At 43.8% G+C, this 15,524-nt stretch overlaps 1 protein-coding gene across 2 annotated transcripts; it reads left to right on the forward strand.

Moving 5' to 3' along the window:
• Window positions 1–388: 388 nt before the first annotated feature.
• USP5 (ubiquitin specific peptidase 5) lies at window positions 389–15,387 on the forward strand. Of its 2 annotated transcripts, none has more exons than XM_074269055.1 (20): window positions 389–599; window positions 4,218–4,343; window positions 4,677–4,743; window positions 4,968–5,098; window positions 5,249–5,394; window positions 5,668–5,852; window positions 6,449–6,543; window positions 7,039–7,232; window positions 8,043–8,114; window positions 8,711–8,798; window positions 8,923–9,048; window positions 9,454–9,607; window positions 9,929–10,103; window positions 10,638–10,726; window positions 12,020–12,211; window positions 12,767–12,910; window positions 13,001–13,146; window positions 13,350–13,503; window positions 13,836–13,920; window positions 14,483–15,387. In XM_074269055.1, exons 1-20 carry the CDS (start codon window positions 489–491, stop codon window positions 14,574–14,576), a joined length of 2,574 nt encoding a protein of 857 aa, XP_074125156.1. In that variant the 5' UTR covers window positions 389–488; the 3' UTR covers window positions 14,577–15,387. The 2 variants fall into 2 exon arrangements, with proteins under 2 accessions (XP_074125156.1, XP_074125157.1); XM_074269056.1 differs by having other exon boundaries at window positions 391–599; window positions 12,020–12,142.
• Window positions 15,388–15,524: the final 137 nt, after the last annotated feature.

Raw genomic sequence — 15,524 nt, forward strand, 5'->3', positions numbered from 1 at the left:
ATGCCTTCACGCTAAGGTTTCTTCCTCCTTAGAAATAGCTTTTCAAAAGCCATAAAAGCCACTATGTCAGTCCTCACATTTTTTCGATTAGACCATTCCCAATAAACGTTTCACGGGATGATTAGTTAAAACACTTGTCAATTACTTGAAAGGTAGGTTTGGATTGGTCAGCTGAAGGCGCGTGAGGGCGCGACAAAGGTGGCACAGTCAGGAGAGCAAAAAACTTCGCTACCGGCCTCGCAATCCTATAAGCGTTCTTTCTCTGGGGGCTTAGGATTGGCTGATTCAGCTGTCAATTGCTTTAGGAACGCTTTTTATTGGCTTCCATAGAAAGTAGGGGAGAGCAATTTTACCTAACCGCCAGGCGCGCGCGTCTCCTTTTAGTACGCGTGCGCTCAGAGTGCTTTACGGATTGGTTGAGGGAGTAGGGGCGAGGAACCGTGGGAGTCGCGGGAGCCGTTCTGTGTGGAAGCGCTGCTGCCGGTGTCATGGCGGAATTGAGTGAGGAGGCGCTGCTATCTGTATTACCGACTATCCGGGTTCCCAAGGCCGGAGATCGGGTTCACAAAGACGAATGCGCCTTCTCTTTCGACACGCCGGTAAGCCCACTCCCCATGCCTGCGGCGAGCATCGCCCTGGTCATTCTGCCGGGGCCTGCACGACCGGGCTTTCGCAAGGCATTATGGGATTTGTAGTCCTCCGCGCCCTCCTCCGCCGTTAACACGCACGAGCATAGGGACTATAGGCGACTACCACACCCAAGGGCACCTTACCCAGCCCTTTTTTCCCCCTTGTCCTGTGGAGCACTCTGGGGGTTGTAGTCGCCCATGCCTTTCTCTATCATTCGAAGCCTCAGGTGCACCCTAGTCAGAGAACTACATCTTCCGAGCGGTCCTGGCGGCCGGCTGGAGAGTTCTTGCTGGCCGCGTGGGGCCCATTGGGAGTGGTAGTCTAATAGGAGCTATGCTTTTTTCTCCCGTCTCTCCCTTCCCCCCTCTCCCCACACCCACCCAGACTATTATGGGGAGGTCGTTCCAACAATGCATTGTGCCTCCTCCAGGTGCTGGTCACTTTAAGGTCCGTGATGAGTAGGGCTGAATAGAAACCTGCCACCTCGTGGGGAGGGGTTGGGATTGGATCATGAAATGCAAATAGAACTTCCACTGTCTAGTGACAAAAAAGTCATCTTTCCTCTTATTCCTTCCTCCGTCCTTTACCCCCCGCTGACCTGTGGATCTATTAAAGCTCTCTTAGAAAGAACAGAGTAAGGTGAGGAAAGATGGCTCTTGTTTTGGAGAAATGCAAGGCAATCTTACTCTTCTCCTGTCCTGACTTAGACACTTAACAGAGCCCACACCCACACGCCATCGGAATCATCCTGTGCCTCTTTTCCCTGCTCTATTTCCCTCCCGAGCAAAGACGTGTGCTGTGCGCTGGCAGGCCGATGGTCCAAGCCCACTATGAGAGGGCAATAAACCGGATGGGATCCTCCCTTTGCCTGTAGGTGATGGGCCTTGCCTTGGGAGAGTTCAGCCAGATTGGCTCATGCAGGAGACTGACAAGTCAGGATGGAACTGCATCATCATTGATGAGGACAGCTGTTCTGGAGCTTTTATTCTGTGCCTCGGTGCAGTTATCTGTTGTGATTTTGTGGCTAGGAGATTTTGGAAGTATTGTTCCCCTGAAGCTTTAGTAGTCTTTAGTAGCTGAGGAAAAAGGATTCCTCAGCATGGGGCTTTAGAGACTCTCTTTGCTTTATGAAAGCCAAGACTTGTATTTCTGGGGCAGAAATTGAATAATGCCTTGCTTAGTGCTTACCAAGTATATTTGTTAACTCGCTTCCTCTTTAAATTGTGGGGTGTGTTTATCTTTTTACAAGTTGTAACTAGAAGGTAAACTCATCAAGTCCAGGACTGGTTTTGTTTTGTCCTTGTATCCCCAGCTCCTAGCATAGGTAACTTCTTGCATATTACACTGTTAATTGTTAATTACATTGTTAATTACAACAAAATATTGTTGTCTTGGATTAAGCTCATGGATTGGGTGAAGGGCCCACTAGCAAAGACTTTCAGCATTTGAAAGGGGGTATTACATTTTCCTTTTATGTTCTAATTGACTTCTATCCATTTCTGTACTTGATGGCTTAACCATCCAAGAAGCACTTTGCCTTTTGACAGCTTTTAAGGAACTAGTAGCTCTAGGTAAGGGAGCTAATAAAGCTTTCTTCTCTGAACAAATGTAGCCTACTTGACTGGCTACTGTGGCTATGTTTGGTTGTCCCCATTTGGGGTGGGGCTGGAGTTGTCTGTCAAAAAGGTTTAGGTGGGTTTCTCCCATGAGAAAGGATGAACATTGTAAACTCCCCAGTGTAGGGATGGCTCAGATCTCTGTGATGACCTAGGATTTTCCCTGGTGTTGTAGTCTTTGTAATGTGAGTATTTTTAGAAGTTCTTATTCTCGGAAGGTAACACTTGTTGCTACAAGGTGTAACTATACTTTGTTATCAAGGCCAATCTCCTCTTGCATTTTCTCCATCATAATCTCAAGGGAAATCTATTTTTCTTTCTTAGGTGTGAACAGATTGAACTGGAGACTTGTCTTTTCCCAGTATTTTTCTCTAGTGGATGCATTGAAGGCTTTTCACTAAGGATAATTTTGGAAATGGATGTAATTTCTATGGGTAGGAGGCACCCATATTTTGATGAGGCTTGGGAAGGGAGGATGATTTTGCCATAGGATTGCTTAAACTTCAGATTTTGAACATCTGGGACTTCCTCCTAATGCTTTGTAAAGTCAAAATTCATCATTTCCATTATACTGTGATAGAGTTGGTCATCTTCCCCAGAAGTATGAACAGCAACTTACCTCCAAAGAACTGGTTCCCTAATCTACCCTGCCTCTCTTACTATCCATACCTGGAGAAACCTTTTAGGTGAATGTCAAGATTAAGTCTAAAAGTAGGGAGAAGGCTCTAGAGCTTCTAGAGCTTCCAAGACTGGAAGCTTTGAAAATGGAATGGACAGTCATAACTAAGAATATGTCACAAGTTGTTTTGTTTTTTTTTTCTCAGAGAGTATTGATGTTGAAAATTTTTAAATAGGCTCTATTCTTGCTTATGATCATATCATAAAATGCAAATTTCACTTTGTTTCATTTTAACATTCCTGCTTCTGACTTCAATACTAATAAACAAGTTTTGTTCATTATGTTTCCCTTGGGGGTGGCTTTAGTCCTTGTTCTGGAATGTAGCTCCTCAGATATCTTTACAATGTCTTTGCATTTCAAAAGCAAAATAATATTTTATGGCTTTCATGCTCATGAGGCTACATGTGGAATTCTCCATTTGCATTGTAACATTGGTATTCTGAGTATTTCTGACTAATCATTCATCTCTAGTTTGAATTTGTGGTAACTTTTGCGTTAGACCCCTTAGAATCATAATGTGAACTACTTTTCCTGCACAAACTTTGAAATTTATCACTTTAGCTATATATGCAAATGTGGATCCGCAGAGATATATTGTGTATAACTTTGGTGTTTTTGTTTTAAATGATAAATAAGAATAGAATGGTTCTGTATCATCTATATTTTTATAACCAGGCAAGTAGGAGAAACCTTTATAGCTGCCTTTTTTTTTTTTCTTAAATGTAGAACACAATGTTAGCATTATTTAAAAAAAAAAACAAAAAACAAAATTTACTAATCACTTTTCCCTGGAAGCAATATTTTGATCCATATTGATTCTTATTCTTCTAAATATATTTGCATTGTGTATGTGTGTGTATATGTATTCAAAAGTATTTTTGTTTCTATATTTACTTTTTATAATCTATTTAGGTATTTTTTGATGCTTCCTTCTTTTCTTTAAAAATTACTGTTTTATCAATCAATAGTGTAATGTTAAAATACATTGTATTGTTTTTGAGGTCAAAGAAGGTATAAAACATTCAGAGATTAATGCTGAACAACAATAGGTGGTTTGTTTTTTTTTTTTCTTTTATTATAAGTACTAATCTTTATAGGTTTATTTAACCGAACCATTATGGATGCTTTGGGTTACTATTTAAAAACTAATCCCCCTCATGTCTGTCTAACATAGATCTAAAAGTAACATGGTTCAAGTTAAATAATGTTAAAATCTGAATGTGGATCCCATCTCTTGGGTGAACCTGTCTAGCCAGCTTTCACTACCTCTTTTCTTATCTTCCATCTCTCAGGAGTCCGAGGGTGGTCTGTATATTTGCATGAATACCTTTTTGGGCTTTGGCAAGCAGTACGTTGAGAAGCATTACTGCAGGACTGGCCAGCGGGTCTATCTTCACCTCCAGAGGACTCGGCGTCCAGTAAGTGGGATGGGAATGAGCTGGGTAGCTGGGAGCATTTTTAGTTTGGGCACATTCCAAATAGAAATTGGGGAACTTGGAATTAGCATTTTGCATTGCTTTCAATGGTCTGTTATCATTGTATTTTCTGTTAGCCTTATTCTATTTCTTAGGGTTGTTTGTTTGTTTGTTTGTTTGTTTTTTAATCCATTTTTTCATTCACTATGTTTTCCTCTGTAAAATCCCATTGTTTTTTCCCATTTCAGTTGGGTTCTTTCCTCAGAATTTCTCCAACACACTATATTTATTCCTGTGACCCTGACACTGACTCTATCTTCCCTGGCTCATTTGTAGAAAGAAGATGATGCCACTTCAGGGACAGGAGATCCCCCCAGAAAGAAGCCAACGCGCCTGGCTATTGGTGAGTACTCTGCACAACATTGTTTCCTTGCTCTTTTTCCTCGTGTAATGTATTTCTTCTCATTGCCATAAGGAGCGACCAAGGAAGGCCCTGATTTGAGGTCTCCTCAATTTTGGAGGAGATGAAAACCCAGAAGGTAGAAGGGCCAGGAATCCAGGTACCTCTGGATCACCAGACCTCCGGGCTGTTGTCCTATTTGCCCTTTCCTCCCCTTTTTCTGTCAGGTGTGGAAGGCGGATTTGATCTCACAGAAAAGTTTGAATATGATGAGGATGTGAAGATTGTCATTTTACCAGACTACCTGGAGATTGCCCGAGATGGACTGGGAGGACTGCCTGAGATGGCCAGAGACCGGGTATGGACATTCCTCCCCACCTTGGCACCAGAGAGCCTAAGGTTGGGTGGAGAAGGAGGAGCTGGGGAAGGCTGATGGAGCAGCAAAGGTAGAGCAGTGTCTTGAACGAGTTCTGCCTCTGATGTCAGTGCCTTCTGTCTCCTCTCTCAGATCACCAGTGCAGTGGAGGCCCTGTTGTCAGCAGACTCTGCCTCACGGAAACAGGAGGTACAGGCTTGGGACGGGGAGGTGCGGCAAGTCTCTAAGCACGCCTTCAATCTCAAGCAGCTGGAGAATCCTGCCCGAATCCCTCCCTGGTGAGACTTAGCCTTGTGCTTCTACAGACAGCATAACTAGTGTCTCAGTGGGGAAACACAGGACACTCACCTTGGTTTGGAACTGTTAGAAAGAATTAGGGGAGAAGGATCAGTTTGGGTAAAGAGGAGAGATCTGCCTAATTCCCTTGTCCTCACTGTATGAACACACATTTGGCAACAGAGGCATTATGTTGGTGGTGGGAAGATCTGGGCTAACAGCCCTATTATGGTTTCAAAGGGAAGGCTTAGCTTTTTCCCTGTTCTATTTGGCAGTGGCTGGAAATGTTCCAAATGTGATATGCGGGAAAACTTGTGGCTCAACATGACGGATGGTTCCATACTCTGCGGTCGTCGATACTTTGACGGCAGTGGGGGCAATAACCATGCGGTAGAACATTACAAAGAAACTGGGTACCCGTTGGCAGTGAAGCTTGGCACTATCACACCTGATGGTGCAGGTATAGTCCCTCTGCCTTCCTTTCATGTACGTCTTCAATTGCCTTTAACGATAATGGAGCTTTTGGTGTAGTGACTCATTTATTCCTTCAGGAATTGGCATCTGGGACTCAGGTGGTCCTCATTTTTGGATACTGGCTATCCTTTAGAACACTTCCCTGGAACACTTTCTTTCCTGATCTCTTCCTTCTAGCTTCCCTGGATTTTTTTCCAAGACCCAGCTAAAATCCTGGCTTCTACAAGAAGCCTTTCCCAATCCCTCTTAATGATAAAGCCTCCTCTTTTGAGATTATTTCCAAGTGATATGCATGTCTTTTATTTATACATAGTTGTTTGCATATTGTGTTTCCTGTCAGGTTGTGAACTTCTTAGAGGCAAAAACCATTTTTGTCTTTCTTCTAACCCAAGCTCTTAGTACGGTGTGTGTGTCACATAAAAAACATATAATAAGTGTTTGTGTAGTTTATTCAGCTTCTTGGAGGGTGACTGGAATAAGTTTTGTGATTCCATCCCATTAGGACTTCCTCTTTGGTATTACAGGGACTGGGATCAAACTTAATCTCCCCATAAGTAACAATATTCTTTCTTCTGTGCCTAGATGTTTACTCATATGATGAAGATGATATGGTTCTGGATCCCAATCTAGCAGAACACCTATCCCATTTTGGCATTGACATGCTGAAGATGCAGAAGGTGAGCAAGCTCTTTCCCACAACTTATTTCTTTCACATCTCTCCCCCCTCCCCTACCAATTCTCTCAAGAGTTTGCAGCCAAGGGAAAGCCTGAAAATCACTCCCAGGGCAACCTTGGACTTGAGTGGCCTCAAGTATCAGATCTTTGACTGTCATTGAAGGAGAATGCTTTGAGTACAACTATCTCCACTAGTTGGGCAGGGCTTGTGATTTTCCAATAAGAATTTTTGTTTAAGATCAGGACTTAGTTTTTCATTCCTTGATTTACACAGAGGCTAATTGACTGTCATGGATTTCTGTACCATGTAAAGAGTTGTATGAGGTGAATTATCTCTTAAGATTCTGTGATTTAATAAGGATTTGTGTGCTCATGCTACATGTATAGCACTATTTGTTTATGTGTGTATATGTACTATAGTTGGCACAAAGAAGTAGATCATACAATTAAGTTAAATCTGAGAAGGTCCCAAACCTGACTTGCCATTCCCACCCCAGACAGACAAAACAATGACAGAGCTGGAGATAGATATGAACCAGCGGATTGGTGAATGGGAGTTGATCCAGGAGTCCAGCGTGCAGCTCAAGCCCCTCTATGGCCCCAGTTACACAGGCATCCGAAACTTAGGCAATAGCTGTTACCTCAACTCGGTGGTTCAAGTGCTCTTCAGCATCCCTGACTTCCAGAGGAAGTGAGTGGTTCCCTCCCCAACTTTATTTGGCCTTTTTTACTTAAGGGCTCTGGATTTTTAGTATCTCTCATCTTCTACTTCATAGCTTACTTGATTCTCTTTTTCCTCAGATTATTCTCAGCCTCCTCCCCCCACCCCCTTTTGCATTATATCCAAATTTCAGAATAGTTCCTCAGAAGTTTACTGTGACTGCAGGCTCTGGACTGCAGGGATAAAATTGAATAAAATGAGTAATAGCCCCCAAGTCCATATGATCCATATTCCTCTCTTTAGCTTTTGTGCTTACTCAAGTCCCATATATCTTATTTTCCCTATGTAGGATTTAGTATTAAATTGGATTATCTGACAAATAGCACCATGAGGCTGGCAAAGGGTGAGAGGGTTGGGTTGCTATAAGATGAAATGTTAAGACAAAATCCTTGACCTTGAATTTACAGTCAAATTTGGAAGAGAGGACACACAAGAAAAACAGGAAAGCATTTATAATGCAGCATACCAACAGATACAGATTAATATGGTATAAATTATATATATATATAGATTCCCAATCCCAAACCTGCTTTTTTCCCCTTTTCTTTCAAAAGGGGTGCCAGAGAGGCACCTTGTACTGAGGGGCTAGGAAGATCCATTCTATTTTGCTTAAGTAGTTTTTTTGGGCTCCAAGGTCCATTGTCATTTGGGGTAGAGTTCTTTCTGAATCTCTCTTCCTTTGGACACCTCTCATAGTTTTCTCTAGCTCTCTGGTAACCAGTAACCTTCCCTTTAGTCTGTTCTGGACTGGAGATTTGTAAGCATTCTCTTGGTCCCTAGGTATGTGGACAAGTTGGAGAAGATCTTCCAGAATGCACCATCTGACCCCACCCAGGACTTCAGCACCCAGGTGTATGTGACTGAGCCCTGGGGTGGCGGGATGGAAGGAACCTGGGTTTTGATTTTTGCCATGGCTAAATGACTCAGTGGATTGTTGGGGCCAGGGAATGTGGAGGAAGGTTGCCATTGTCTGTTTGCCTCTTGGAGGTATCCTGAGTTGAGAGAAGTCTTGCTGAGACAATATAGTAGGATGCTAAGAAGAATGATAGTTTGAATGTACTTATAATTTAATAGTTATTAAAACACTTTCCTTACAACATTCCAGCAAATTAGGTAGGGCAGATATTATTATGCCCATTTTACAACTTTGGGAGGATGAGTGGCTTGCCCCTCGGTACAGCCACTGAAGAGTGAAGCAGGAGCTCGTGCTGGTGTCTTCTGGCTCTTAGGTCCTGTGTTTTTTTCTTCATACCATCCTGTCTCTAGGAATGTTTTCAGGTGCCCACGGGAGAGGAAAAAGAGAAGGGTGGGGTTAGAGAGAGGTTGTGTGTGTATGTATTTTGTGTGGAGGACATACTGCGAATGCCAGGAACTTGCATATATAGTATTAGTCCCTAGGCTTGAGATTTAGGTGGGGGTTTGTGCTGACTTTTGAACATTTATCTTAGAGCCAAGTTGGGCCATGGCCTTCTCTCAGGAGAGTACTCCAAGCCTGCACCAGAATCTGGAGATGGGGAACAGGTGTCAGAGCAAAAGGTGAGTTCTGTTCTCTTCCTTGGTTGGTCTGTTTCTAGAATTAAGAGAGAGTCTATAGGAAATTCTTGGCTTGGATGGTAGAAAGCTTTGGGCACCTGCTGAATTCCTTCTCTGCTCCCTCTAGGGAATTCAGGACGGCATTGCCCCTCGAATGTTCAAGTCTCTCATTGGCAAAGGTCACCCAGAGTTCTCCACCAACCGGCAGCAGGATGCCCAGGAGTTCTTCCTTCATTTCATAAATATGGTTGAGGTAAAAGGGGAGAAAAGAGGAAAATTAGCAGAGGGTGGGCAAGACAACCCTTCTCCAGGACTGGCTTACTCTTTTTTTTTTATTTTATTTCTTCCTCTTGTCAGTCATTCTAATCCCCTTAACTTGGCAGTACTCCATGAGTCCAGAGCACCCAAAGAATAGTGAAGGGAATACATGGTCAGGGACCTGACTGCCTAATTGGACCAAAAAAAAAAAAAAAAAAAAAAAAAAAGAAGAAGATGCCTCTCAGTATTTGGGGGGGAGGGGGTTACGAGGAAAGACTCCCACTTCACCCTTGTGTCACTGAAGGCCTTGGTGGGCTTCCCTTTCCTCTCTAGGCCCTCATTCCCTATCTTGGATCCCTCAATCCTTCTTCCTCCTCCCTGCCTTCCCATTTCCCTTCAGAGGAATTGCCGAAGCTCAGAAAACCCAAATGAAGTATTCCGATTCCTGGTAGAAGAGAAGATCAAGTGCCTGGCCACAGAGAAGGTCAAGTACACCCAGCGAGTGGACTATATCATGCAGCTGCCTGTACCCATGGATGCAGCCCTTAACAAAGGTTGGGGTTGACAGTAACATTACCAATGAAATAGATCCACTGGGAGACTTGAGCTCTCCATGGTCCTGGGGAGAGAGGAGGAGGCTGAGTAGCGATAGTCCCCTGCTTTGGGGCCCCTGAGGGGGACAGGTGGTCATCTAAGGGTGGAGTCACTTAAGACCTACTAGAAGGCAGGATGAATTAAAGTTCTCTCCATTTTTTCTTCCTGTTCGGTCATAAAGCTTTATTTGTTGCCAGAGTGTTTATACCAGGTGGTTGGACAGGCCAGGGGAGTGACGTAGAAATGAGCTGACCAAAACAATTCTGACTTTGTGCCCCTAGAGGAGCTTTTGGAGTATGAAGAGAAAAAACGCCAAGCAGAAGAGGAGAAGCAGCCTCTGCCAGAGCTGGTTCGGGCCCAGGTGCCTTTTAGTTCCTGCCTGGAGGCCTTTGGGGTCCCAGAGCAAGTAGATGACTTCTGGAGCACAGCTCTCCAAGCTAAATCTGTGGCTGTCAAGTGAGTTCCATTTGCATTGGGCCTATGGATAGAGTGCTTAGAGCCATGCTTCAGGGGCACCCATCCCTCATGACTGTCATTTCAGTTGAGAATCACTTGGGATTGGCAGTTTCTTCTTAAACTCCACGTTTAATTGCCTGCACACAAACATGCACACCAAGGCAGCTTTTCTCCGCTTTTTCTGTACTGCCTTGTCCAAGAAACAATTCAGGGATAAAGTTCTCCTGGTTCTTAGCAAGTTACTTTTAGCTCAGCCATGTGGATGAACACGGTTTGGGGTTTGTGAAAGGAAGTGGGCTGCTGTAAGCCAGTAGGAATTTCAGAGTGCTGTTGCTGCTGCTTATTTGTACTCATTGCCCATGGCACCAGCGTGGCTCTGCTTTAGGATGTTGCTGCTCTCTTGAGGGAGGGCATTGTGTAAGGCAGTAGCCCTCTTCCCCAAGAAGAGTTGAGCTTCAGAGAAGGGGTGTCCCCAAAATAGAAAAGAATAGGCAACCTGAGATTCCTCATGTACAAGGCCTTTCTCTTCCTCAGGACAACACGATTTGCCTCGTTCCCTGACTACCTGGTCATCCAGATCAAGAAGTTTACCTTTGGCTTGGACTGGGTGCCCAAAAAGTTAGGTATGCGGCCTTGTTCAACCTAGCCAGTAAATTACTTGGTTTTGCTTAGCTCTGTGACCTTTTGTGAGGAAAGGCCTCAGTTGGTAGCAGGTGGGGCATCATTGGAAAGTGATAGCAATATTTATTTTTTTTTTTTAAAGAATATCAATAAGGAATTTTTAAAATGCAGATAGAACAACTAGAAATAATTTTTTAAAAACTACTAAATATGGAGTCTAGGGTGATAGGATGGTGAGAGTTAAGAGAAAATGATAGTATAATTCAATTTTAAAGTTGAAAAAGCCCTTAAAGATAAAGAATGTGTCCAGAGGAAAGCTACCAGAATCAAGGAGAGAGCCAGAATGAGGGGATAAAAGAAATAGGTAGCTGTTTTAGGGCATAAAAAATATGGGAGAGGAGCTAAGGAACACACTGTAGGAACATAGATTTAGGACTGGAAGGGACATTAAGAGGTCATCAAATCCAACTCCCGTCATTTTACAGATGAGGAAACTTGATCAGAGATAGAAAGGGGCTTGCTCAAGGTCACAAATAGTAAGTAGCATAATTGAGATTTGAATCCAGATTTTCTGACACCAAATAATGCTACACCCTGATGCTTCTTGTAATACTTCCAAAAAAAAAAAAAAAAAAATCTTGTGAAAAGTCAGCTGGGCTTAGGAAAGGCTCAGAGTTTCCTTATGGACAAAGCGGAGGGAGGGTTCAGTTACCACACTCTGTAAGGAATACCAAAACCTAGTTATTGCTATGGTAAAGCAGCGTGCTGTCGTGTTTTATAAGGAATGGCTGAATATTAAGTGTTAAATATTAAAAGTCTTGTCATATAGGAAGAGAATTAAATGCATCTGTGTAGCTCCAGAAGGCTGATCCAGCATTATGATCAGTAGGTAGAAGTTATAGGGAAGCAGGTAAGGAAAGATTTCCCAGCAGAGGTAAATAACTGAAGTTAGGCACACTCCTTTTTCTCTGCAAGTGTTTGGGCGTTGTAGGAAGGTTTAACCAGATAACTGGGGGGATATGCTTAAACTTATATAATTCTAGTTCAGATCTTTCCTTTTGCAGATAATTTTTCTCCCAGTGTCAGTCCCCTTTAGTTGCAAAAGAACCAGGGGGCGAACACAGGATTCTTGACTCCAGGGCTTTTTCCCCCACTGTGCTCTGGTTTGCTTTGAAAGTTAGTCCTTGTCTCTTAAGTAGTTTTAGTATTTGGGTAAACACTTGAGTTCTCCAGAGCACTTGTTAAGGCTGAACTGATGGGAATATGAAAGTCATCCCCTCTCTTCATGGTTACAGATGTATCCATTGAGATGCCCGAGGAGCTGGATATCTCACAGCTTCGGGGGTTAGGGCTGCAGCCTGGAGAGGAGGAGCTACCTGACATTGCTCCACCCCTGGTCACCCCAGATGAACCCAAAGGTAGCCTTGGTTTCTATGGAAACGAAGATGAAGACTCCTTCTGCTCCCCTCACTTCTCCTCTCCGACATGTTAGTGATTCTTCTTCCTGCCTGTCTGCCTTTACCTTGCTGATATGTGTGGGGAAGTGGGGCTATACCTTGCCCCCTCCCCCTGGTCCTTTTTTCCTCTCTGCACTTTGCCTGTCGGTCCTCCCTTTTGCATTCCTTCTTCCCCACATGTTAGAGAACCCTTTCCCTAGGTTCTTACTGGGGAGATGGAGATAGATTTTCCATTCATACCCTTCATATGATTGGAAGTCTGTCTTATTAGTTGTGCGTACCTGGTGCCTTGGAAGAAAGTAGGAGGGAAATAGACATGGTCCAGACATGGAAATCTCCTGCATGGTTGGGCACCCAAGGCCTGAAAGTGGGGGGGTGGGAGTCACTAATTGTTGTTCCTTTTGGGTATACTCAACCCACAGTATATTTGTGAGGTTTTTCAGATTTAGGGGTAGGGTATGAGAAGGGAAGATAAAAGAAGGTGGGGTTGGGACAGGGAAGATGAGATAAGCTCGTGGGAGGTTGGTGGGCAGGCACTATTCAGGGAGCTAGATGATACCTTGTTCTATCTCCTACTCTCCACAGCACCCATGTTGGATGAATCTGTCATCATTCAGCTGGTAGAGATGGGTTTCCCCATGGATGCTTGCCGCAAAGCTGTCTACTACACTGGCAACAGTGGGGCTGAAGCTGCTATGAACTGGGTCATGTCTCATATGGATGATCCAGGTATGAAGGAGAGTGTAAAAGGTTAGGGATTGAGGGACAGGGATTCTTGACTCATTCCATACTTCAACACTACATCCTGTACCCCCGCAGATTTTGCAAACCCACTTGTCCTGCCTGGCTCCAGTGGTCCTGGTTCTACCAGCACAGTGGCTGACCCCCCCTCAGAAGATTGTGTGGCTACTATTGTCTCCATGGGCTTCTCCAGGGACCAGGCCATGAAAGCACTGCGGGCTACGGTATATATAGAAGAGTTTGATAATTGTGGGAGGTAGAGTAGAGAAGGGAGAATGTGGGAAGAGTAGATGTGCCATGGATGATGTGAAAGCTGTTTATACCAAGAGAATTCTTAGAGCTTTCTCTGTTTTTTTCAATATTCTTATCTAAGTTATAATCCTTGTTATGTAATTTTGGAAAAAAACTTACCTTTCCTCTCTCCCAGAACAACAATCTTGAACGGGCTGTAGACTGGATTTTTAGCCACATTGATGACCTGGATGCAGAGGCCGCTATGGACATTTCAGAGGGGCGCTCAGCTGCAGATTCCATCTCTGAGTCTGTGCCTGTGGGACCTAAAGTCCGAGATGGTCCTGGAAGTGAGTATCTGAGCAGAGAGGAGGCTTGTGTGGCTTGTCTAAGTTTGGCCTCTAGTGCCTCTAAGGTAGACCTTACCACTAAGAACCTCTACCTTTTGTTGGAGTTAAAAGTTCCTTCTGAAGTTAAACCTGCCTTTAAGATTGGGAATTGATAGGTTGGAAGTTAATCTAATCTTACATCTTTCATGTAGTCTGTGACATACTTTTCTGTAAATTATGTCTTGATTTGGGGTCACGGGAAATAGAACATTTGTCTGTAAAGAGGCATCTTGGGGAGAATGTCTCTGAAATTCCTCCCTTCTGATTCTTTTCTATTATTTCTCCTTCCTTAGAGTATCAGCTCTTTGCCTTCATCAGTCACATGGGCACTTCTACCATGTGTGGTCACTATGTCTGCCATATCAAGAAGGAGGGCAGGTGAGATGCTATTTGGGGATCAGGGAAGGGGGAGTTTGATAAAAGGTTAGAAGGAGATCATCTTCTATTTGGATGGAAGGAGGGAAAATTGATAAAGTGCGCTAGGTTTGAAAGAAAAGAGCATCAATGAAACATTTAAAAAGGCAGGGCACTTTTGTTACTATTACATTAAATGTGAATAAATACATGATTTCACATCTAATCCTCTTCTTTGAACAGAAATGTTCATTGTTGGTGGTATTAATGGATCATAATAAAGGGAGGGAATGTTAGGAAGGAGAAAGAAATAATGTGTGTAACATTATCAGAAAATCTTAGAAAAATCATTTGTGTAGAAGAGCCAAGCTTTATATATGAAACAGGAGTGCTTTGTGATGATGTCTGTAGACCCTGGCTGTGGAGCCTCAGAAAATTGGGGCTTAGGCTTATGAGAAAGTCAGACCTAGCTGTATCAGTTATCTTAAGTTCATCTCTACTAGTGATTTCTCTGGCATGGCTCAGACATGGAATTGATGCCCATTAGCACTGCAATGCACCCATCTTATCTTCCTTCCTTCCCCAGGTGGGTTATCTACAATGATCAGAAAGTATGTGCCTCAGAGAAGCCACCCAAGGACCTGGGCTATATTTACTTCTACCAGAGAATGGCCAGCTAAGAGCCTGTCTTCTGCCTCACCTCTTACTGAAAATGGGCCAGGCAGCAGTGGCACCACAGACCAACTGGCATGAGGAGGGGCTGAACAGAGAAGGAATCCTGATTCTCCTCCTCGATCCCCTTCTCTTCCTATCCCTTAGAGCACGCTGGAGGCCTTGAGGGACTGACTGAGTTAAGGGGAAAGCTGGAATGCAGGGGCCACCCCCCACAGACTTAGGCGGGGACAGGGGAGGGGAGGAATGGACCTTCTATCTATAATGAAATCTTTTCAATTCTCCAATTTCCCTTCCCTCTTCCACATCCTTTACTATTCTGCTTTTGATTCTCAGTGTAACCTTGCTCAGGCCCTTCAAGGAAGAGAGAAAATATGAGAAAGACAGATAGTAAGTGTGTGTGTGTGTGTGTGTGTGTGTGTGTGTGTGTGTGTGTGTGTGTGTGACACAGAATGAGAGAGTGTATGTATGTGTGTGTGTGTGAGAGAGACAGAATGAGTGTATGTATGTGTGTGAGACAGAATGAGAGTGTGTGTGTGTGTGTGTGTGTGTGTGTGTGTGTGTGTGTGTGTGTGTGTGTGTGGCTTTGTGCATCTCAGTTTGGAGATGGGCAGTTCTTTCTCTTTTTCCACTCCATTCTCCCCTTCCCCCCATTTCCATGTATTCCATCTTTGTTTTCCTTCCCTCTTGGGTAGGATAAGGAAAGGTGGGAGAATATTGGGGAATTTTCCCCATCCCTATGCTACCAGTCTTTCCACATACCCCTCTCCTCTAGAAAATGCCAAAACACCAGATGTGAATAAAAGTCTAATGGGTGAATTGTGGTGATCTCAATTTGGGAGCTGCCTTCTTGCCATCCTCTCTCTAGAAATGAGAGACAGTCTTAGGAAATGTCCACCCCTTACCGTCCATGTCATGCTGGCTTCGGTCATCCAAATTTGGCTAGTGGGCTTTTG

This window comes from Sminthopsis crassicaudata, chromosome 5, assembly GCF_048593235.1.
Source record: "Sminthopsis crassicaudata isolate SCR6 chromosome 5, ASM4859323v1, whole genome shotgun sequence".
Taxonomy (NCBI): Eukaryota; Metazoa; Chordata; class Mammalia; order Dasyuromorphia; family Dasyuridae; genus Sminthopsis; species Sminthopsis crassicaudata.